At 50.7% G+C, this 8,496-nt stretch overlaps 1 protein-coding gene across 1 annotated transcript in view; it reads left to right on the top strand.

The window, feature by feature from the left end:
* Positions 1 to 272: 272 nt before the first annotated feature.
* Positions 273 to 8,496, top strand: part of LOC128826339 (butyrophilin subfamily 3 member A1-like) — a 68,719-nt gene continuing 60,495 nt past the window's right edge. Inside the window, exon 1 of the mRNA XM_054009586.1 lies at positions 273 to 513. Coding sequence (XP_053865561.1) covers positions 411 to 513 — 103 coding nt within the window. The 5' untranslated portion in view covers positions 273 to 410. The remainder of the gene's footprint in view (positions 514 to 8,496) is intronic.

Genomic DNA, 8,496 nt, shown 5'->3' with positions numbered 1-8,496 from the left:
CCGCTCAAGACCGAGCTATGTTGCGGGAACTGGTAAACCTGGTAAAATCCCTTACAGAGCTGAATCGCCGCCATGATGGGACACGGCTCAAACAGGACAGCCATTGGCTGAAGAAAATGAAATGGGAAGATGATGTAGAGGCATACCTTCTGGCCTTTGAGAGGACAGCCCTATGGGAAGCCTGCCTCGAGGTCAGTGGTCTGGCATCCTTGCCCCATTCCTGTGTGGGGAGGCCCAGAAGGCCTACCATGATCTGCCTGAAGAGGCTGCGGCAGACTACCCCCAGGTGAAAGCAGAGATCCTGGCCAGATCTGGGGTAACGACAGCAGTGCGGGCCAGCAGCATCATGGTTGGAGGTACCAAGAAGACAAAACCCTATGGTCCCGATTGTGTGACCTCATCCATCTCGCATGAAAGTGGTTGCAAGCAGAATCCCGGAGTCCGGAAGAGACAATATCAGTTCTGGTCATCGACCGATACATGAGGGGACTACCACCAGACCTTCGTGCCTGGGTAAGCCAAAACGAACCCTCCACCTATGACGAGGTTGTTGCCCTGGTAGAGAGGCGAAGGACAGCTAGGGGGCTGACCCGACCAGTTACGGAACAGGCACCCCAGGTTAAACTAACAGCACCAAGCCCCAAAGTTCGGGTGACTGGGCCACCAGGAGGGCCCGGGTGGAAAAAGAGAGAGGCTGAAGGCCCATCAGAGGCCACAAAGAGTCGGAGCACCGAGGGAGAAGAGGATCGTGATATTAGACTGCCCAAACCAAGAGACCGGGGAACGCCTATGGCTCCATACAGATGTTATGCCTGCGGGGAGTGGGGACACATAGCTGCACAGTGTCCCAATGCTGAGGAGCCTATGCAGTGTAACCTGGGGAACTGGGCAGATCCATGCTCCCTATTCCACCTTGTGAGGGTCTCACGAACCCCACATATGTATACCAGACCAGTGAAACTAAATGGGATAGGGACCACGGTACTGGTTGATTCTGGGAGTGCTATCACACTTATCTCAGGGAAGCTCGTGAAGCATAGTCAGCTGCTGCAGGCTAAACGTACGGGGATAACATGTGTCCATGGGACAGTTAGTTACTACCCCACCATCCCAGTAAAAATTGAGATCCAAGGGAACACTACTGAGGTAGCAGCAGGGGTAGTCCCTAAACTCCCATACCCGGTGCTCATAGGGAGGGACTTCCCAGGGTTTGAAAACTTACCCCCAGTAGCGGGATTGGAGAAAGATGGAGACCCTAAAATTGATGAGGCATCCACAGCAGACTGTCAACCCCCAATCTTCTCTGAAAGATCCCCAGATTTGTTCTCCACTTTCAGACAGGGTAGAAAGACATAAAGGGAAAGAAGGGCAGCTAAGGCCTTGGGAACCCGAATACTGACCCAAATCCAGAGGGTCGCTCTTGTAGGTAGGTGGACCCACACAGCTGAAAAAGAGGCCATGCAGGAGGGAGAAGCACTTGAGTCTGACCCCCACCCTAATGCTTCTGAACCAGTAGAGGCAACAGAGACTGGGCCCCTAAATCTTGGGCAGATTAGCCCCGGTAGAGGAAATTTTGGACGGGACCAGGCAGAAGACCCAAGGCATGACAACATTAGGACGGAGGTGACTGAAATAGATGGGGTCCCCGTGGAAGGGAAAACCCAGGGACCAGGACCCTGCTTCATAATGAAGAAGGATCTCTTATACCGGGTTGCACCAGTACAGGGGCAGAAGGTACAGCAGATCCTAGTACCTCAGAAACACCAGAACGCTGTATTAAGTCTTGCTCATAGTCATCTTTTTGGGGGGCATTTGGGAGTAGAGAAGACCCTGGCACGAGTCCTACGACAGTTCTTCTGGCCCGGAGTACATGAAGAAGTGCGGAGGTACTGTGCCTCCTGCCCGGAGTGTCAGCTGCACAGTCCCCATCCCCTCTTGAGGGCACCTTTAGTACTCCTTCCCATCATAGAGGCCCCCTTCGAGCAAATAGCCATGAACCTAGTGGGAACCCTGGAGAAGATGGCTCGGGGCCACCAATATATACTTGTTGTTTTGGACTATGCTACTCGCGACCCAGAAGCCGTCCCCCTGCGGAACACGGCCTCTAAAACTATAGCCAAAGAGCTAGTGGGGATCTTTGCCCGAATGGGGCTACCGAAGGAGATATTAACCGACCAAGTAACCCCATTTATGTCAAAGCTAATGAAGGACCTCTGTACGCTGCTCCATATACATACCCTGAGAACTTCAGTCTACCATCTGCAGACTGATGGGTTGGTAGAAAATTTAACCGAACCCTCTAGGCTATGATAAAGAAGGTGGCAAGTCGGGATGGGAAGGATTGGGACACCCTACTACCCTACCTTATGTTCGCTATCCGGGAGGTACCACAGGCCTCAACTGGGTTTTCCCCCTTTGAGTTATTATATGGGCGTTACCCCCGTGGCATACTAGATATTGCCAAAGAGATCTGGGAAGAAGAACCCAATGAGGGGAGAAATATAATAGAGCATGTAATGCAGATGCGAGACCGGATAGCCCGGGTTACCCCTATTGTACGGGAACATTTGGGGAAGGCACAGGAGGCCCAGCGAACCCATTACAATCACCAGGCAAAAGTGCGACAGTTCCAACCAGGGGATCGGGTTATGGTGTTGGTACCCATGGCAGAAAGCAACCTTCTGGCCCAATGGCAGGAGCCCTATGAGGTGATTGAACCCGTGGGGGAAGTAACCTACACGGTGTGGCAGCCAGGACGCAGAAAACAAGAACAGATTTATCACATTAACCTTCTGAAACCTTGGTATGCACAAGAGGCATGCACAACGGTCCAAAAAGACCTAACCCAGGAAAACAAGCCTTCCAAACAGGTGAGGATGTCTCCTGATTTAACACCAGACCAGAAGAATGAGGTGTCTGAGATGATCTTAAGGAACCAAGATGTGTTCTCGACAAAACCGGGTCGAACAACCGAGACATATCACCACATCGTCACGAACCCTGGGGCCAGAGTAACAATGAGTCCCTATGGGGTGCCAGCGGCAAAAAGGGAGGAAATAAAAGCAGAAGTAAAAAAAATGCTGGAGTTGGGGATCATCGAAGAATCCCACTGTCAGTGGTCCAGCCCAATCGTGCTGGTGCCCAAACCTGATGGCACCACAAGATTTTGCAACGACTTCCGGCGACTAAATGAAGTATCCCACTTCGACGCGTACCCCATACCTCGCAAAAATGAGCTAATGGACAGTCTGGGTAATGCCCGGTACTTGACTACCCTAGACTTGACAAAGGGGTACTGGCAGATTCCCCTTGCAGAAGATGCAAAGGAAAAGACTGCGTTCTCTACACCAGAGGGTCTTTTTCAATATTCTGTCCTCCCTTTTGGACTACATGGGGCCCCAGCTACCTTCCAGCGCCTCATGGACAAGCTATTACGCCCGCATAACAGTTATGCTGCTGCCTACTTGGACAATGTGGTCATTCATACCCCAGACTGGGAAACCCACCCGGAGAAGGTGGAGGCAGTCCTCGATATCTTCAGGCGAGCTGACCTTACAGCAAACCCTGCCAAGTGCGTTGTAGGGTTTACAGAGGCCAAATATCTTGGCTACATTGTGGGAAAAGGTCTGGTAAATCCCCAAGTGAACAAGTTAGAGGCCATCCAAAATTGGCCCCAACCAAGTCGCAAGAAACAAGTCCGGGCGTTCCTAGGTGTGGTGGGGTATTACCGATGATTTATCCCCCACTTTGCCACAAGGGCAAGCCCTCTGACAGCCTTAGTGAAAGTCCATAGACCTGATCTGGTGAGATGGTCTGATGCAGCGGAGGAAGCATTCACAGACCTACGGACTACCTTCTGCAATAACCCCATACTGATAGCCCCTGATTTTACCAAGGAGTTTATCCTGCAGACGGATGCATCGGAATTATGGTTGGGGGCCGTTCTATCACAGATGGTCGGGGAGGAGGAACACCCAATTCTATACCTCAGTCGGAAACTCCTTCCAAGGGAACAAAAATATGCAGTGGTGGAGAGAGAATGCCTCGCTGTAAAATGGGCCATGGAAACATTGCACTACTACCTGCTCGGGCGCAGATTTGTCCTCGTGACCGACCATGCCCCTCTTCAATGGATGCAGTGGAACAAGGAGAAGAACACAAGGGTGACCAGATGGTCTTATCCCTCCAACCTTTCCAGATCTGTGCGCAATACAGAGCAGGGAGCCGTCATGGCAACGCCGATGGCTTGTCACCTGTGCACTGTCTGGTGTCCCAAGCTGCCCAACCCCTTGGCGTTGAGCAGGGGGGAGGGATATGTGACAGACCCAGACCAGTGGGGTACAGGAGTCTGGTAGAGGGTAAATATACTGGTCACTGGATGAGTAGTTTTCTGTTCCCTCAATGACCAGAGCAGGGGCTGCACTAGAGTAATCAGGAACCTTCTAGAACCAGTTAAGGCAGGCGGGCTAATTAGGACACCTGGAGCCAATTAAGAAGAAGCTGCTAGAATCAATTAAGGCAGGTTAATCAGGGCACCTGGGTTTTAAAAGGAGCTCACCAGTTTGTGGTGCGAGTGTGAGGAGCAAGAGGCGCAAGGAACTGAGAGTGAGTGCTACTGGAGGAATGAGAAGCACAAGCATTATCAGACATCAGGAAGAAGGTCCTGTGGTGAGAATAAGGAAGGTGTTTGAAGGAGGCTATGGGGAAGTAGCCCAGGGAGTTGTAGCTGTCATGCAGCTGTTACAGGAGGCACTATAGACAGGTGCAGTCCACAGGGCCCGGGGCTGGAACCTGGAGTAGAGGGCGGGCCCGGGTTCCCCCCAAACCTTCCACATGACCTGGACTGTCGGTTCTTCCAGAGGGGAAGGTCTCTGAGCTGTTCCCCAACCCACATGGTGAATCTCTGAGGAAAGAAAATCCACCGATAAGCGCAGGACCCACCAAGATAGAGGAGGAACTTTGTCACAACGTATGTAGATAGAGAACATATATGTGATAATGGTCTAGCAGAGAACGGACTAGCAAAATCCAATGGCTAGAAACTGAAACTAGGAAAGTCAGACTAGAAATAATGACTACATTTTTAAGAGTGAGGGTGATTTGCCATTGTTACCATTTACAAGGGGTTGTGGTGCGTCCTCCATCATTGGAAATTTTTTCTCAAGGTACTGCTCTAATGCAAACATGAATTGTTTGGGGGAAGTTCTGTGGACCATGTTATAGATGATGAGAGTGCTTCCTTCCAGCCTTAAACACCATGATGTTCTTTGTGTCACTTGATCCCTCACAGCTATTCTCCAATAAGTACAGCTTTTGATATTTTAACTATTAGTTATCTTTGTTCTTGGCCATATTATTACAAAAGGTACTATTGTTATCTTTAAATATTTTTTTCTTTTTTAGGAGACTTGGAAAAGAGAATAAGTAAGTCTGTGTCCATTTTCTTCCATGTGCTCTACTGCTGTGTAGGAGTCTTGTAGAAAGAAGAGAAAAAGCACTGAGTTATTAGACCTCAACCTGCTTTCCTGTTTTGATAGAGCATTAACTGAGACATTGTTAAGGTTCGATTCATTACGAAATAATGTGGGGGCGTTGTAGGTACAGGTGCCAACTTTTTTATTTTCTCACGGATGCTTGACCACCTCTTTGCCCCAGGCCCTGCCCCTATTATTCCTCTTCCCTCAAGGCCCCACCCTCGCCCGCTCTCACTCTCCCTTTTCCTGCCCTGTTCTCCCCCTCCCAAGAGTGCCCCGCCCTCGTTCCGCCTCTTCCTGCCTTGGCTCCTCAATAGCGTATATGAGCACTTGCTGGTTCTGAGCAGTGCTGCTCATACATTGTTGAAATTTAAATAGACTCAACAACTACTTGTTTGTATTCTCCACGAACCATAACACTCTTGCAGAGACACATTACGAAAGGCAATGAACACATTGAAAGGACTCTGCATTGAAATAAGCAAATGGAATGCCGCACATGATGTAAATGGAGTTACTGCTCCTTTAATAGCAGATTCCAAATTAGCAGAGGAGCGTAGTGATTAGGGTGACCAGATGTCCCGATTTTATCAGGACAGTCCCAATTTTAGGGGACTTGTCCCGCATCCTGACCTTACATCGGTCGGGACGCACTTTCTCCCGTTATCAGGGGACCGTCTGGTGGAGGACACAAGCAGGTGCTGCCGGCGCCACTCACCCCTTCTTCCTGGGCCTGTGGCAGCGCAGCTGAACTCCCGGCGCTCGCCCGCTGGCCGGGAGGAGCCTGCAGAGTGCTGCAGCCCCACCTCCCAGGCATGCCACTGTGTGCTGCAGGGGCAGGGCTTGTAGGTTCGCTAGGCCATAATCCAGAATACTGAGTGCAGTTCCGGTGTCCCCAACTGAAGAAAGAAGTTGTCAAACTGGAGAGGGTTCATAGAAGAGCACCAGAATGATTAAAGGATTAGATAATATGTGTTCTAGTGAATATGTGTTCATGTATGTAGATAGAGAACATATATGTGATAATGGGCTCTTCAGTCTTCCAAAATCCAACGGCTGGAAACTGAAACAAGGAAAGTCAACCTAGAAGTCAGACTAGAAATTAGGTATAATTGATGTGATTAGCCTTTCTAACAATTAACTGGGGTTTATGGTGCATCCTCCATCACTGGAATTTTTTCTCAAGGTACTGCTCTAATGCAAACATGAATTGTTTGGGAGAAGTTCTCTGGCCCGTGTTATAGCTGATGAGTGTTTCCTTCTGGCCTTAGACAGTATGATGTTCATTGTGTCACTTCCTCACAGCTATTCTCCAATAAATAGAGCTTTTGATATTTTAACTATTAGTTACCTTTGTTCTTGGCCATATTCTTACAAAAGGTGCTATTGTTATCTTTAAATATATTTTTTTCTTTTTTAGGAGAATTGGAAAATACAATAAGTAAGTCTGTGGCCTGTTTCTTCTTTTTGATAGAGCTGATTACTTGGCTAATTTTGTCAATAACTTATATGAGCACTTGCTGGTTCTGAGCAGTGCTGCTCATACATTGTTGAAATTTAAATAGACTCAACCACTACTTGTTTGTATTCTCCACGAACCATAACACTCTTGCAGAGACACTTTACGAAAGGCAATGAACACACTGAAAGGATTCTGCATTGAAATAAGCAAATGGAATTCAGCTCAGGATGTAAATGGTGTTACTGCTCCTTTCATAGCAGATCCCAGGGTTACCATATTTCAACACTGAAAAAAGAGGACACTCCACGGGGACCTTGCCCTGCCCCATCTTTTCCTCTTCCCCACCCCCAGCCCCGCCCCAACTCCGCCCCAGCCCCGTCCCAACCCTGCCCCTTCCCCAAAGCGCCTGCCCCAACTCTGCCCCCTCCTCTTAACACCCTGCATTCCCCCTCCTCCCTCCTGCTCTGATCGTGGTTCGGGGTTGCTAAGTGCTTCCCTGCTCCCCACTCGCCCTGCAGTCCCCCCGCCCTGCAGCCTCTGTGACCCCTGCTCCCCAGCCACCCTGCAGGCCCTGCACCCCCCGCCCCTGCAGCTTTTGCGCCCCCCACCTGCCCTGCCCCTGCCCCCCTCTGCCCCTGCAGCCTCTGTGACCCCTGCTCCTCACTCACCCTGCAGCCCATGCACCCCCCCGCCCCTACGGCCTCTGTGATCCCTGCTCCCAACTCGCCCGGCCGCCACTGCACCCCCCTGCACCTGCAGCCTCTGTGATCCCTGCTCCTCACTCGCCCTTCCCCCCCTGTCCCTACAGCCTCTGTGCCCCTGCCTGCCCTGCTCCCCTGCTCACCCGGCAGCCTCTGCCTGCTGGGGGCTTCAGACGCTCAGCAGGGCGGGTCCCTGCAGCTCCGGCTGCAGCTTCCTTCCTGCCGCTGAGCACGTTCCCTGGCCTGTCTGTCCCCACTGGAAACAGCTCCCGCGGCACTGGGTTCCAAGCTGCGCGGGGCAACGTGGCCACAGGAAAGGTCCCCCAGTGGTCGGGGGGTCCCCTCCCGTGAGGGAAGCCCGAGCCCCCCCCGTTTCCCGCCTGAGCATTGTAGCTCGGGCAGCTTGGCTGCGCTGTGGACCAGGTGGATCGTGCTTCTGCTTAAACGTATTAATGCAAGAATATAACCTTCTCTACTACGTAGCAGGCCAGGAAATGGGGCTAGCCCACGGATTGAGTAACTAGCTCACTACCAATGGCCAATATATATTTTAATCAACAAAGAAATGATCTGATTAACACTCTTCAATTAATATGTCAATGGACATACACTGAACTGTTTCCTTCTCCTCCCCATTCCTCTTTTGCAGAAGAACTCCAGGAGGAAAAGGGTGAGTTTGCCTACTTTACTCAATACTTCCAGTTGACTGACTGTGTGCCATTATTGGTTCCAACAATTTCAACTGCACAGGGGATGCTGTCATTGCATGCCCTGTGGATATGGGAAGTGGAGGGTATATATAGATTACTCTGGATTCGTGGTTTGTCATCGAGCTGAGACCTCACTTTGTAAAGAAAGT

Source organism: Malaclemys terrapin, chromosome 20 (assembly GCF_027887155.1).
Source record: "Malaclemys terrapin pileata isolate rMalTer1 chromosome 20, rMalTer1.hap1, whole genome shotgun sequence".
NCBI lineage: Eukaryota > Metazoa > Chordata > Testudines > Emydidae > Malaclemys > Malaclemys terrapin.
The sequence above is the reverse complement of the archived record's forward strand: the minus strand, read 5'-3'. Positions and strand labels throughout refer to the sequence as shown.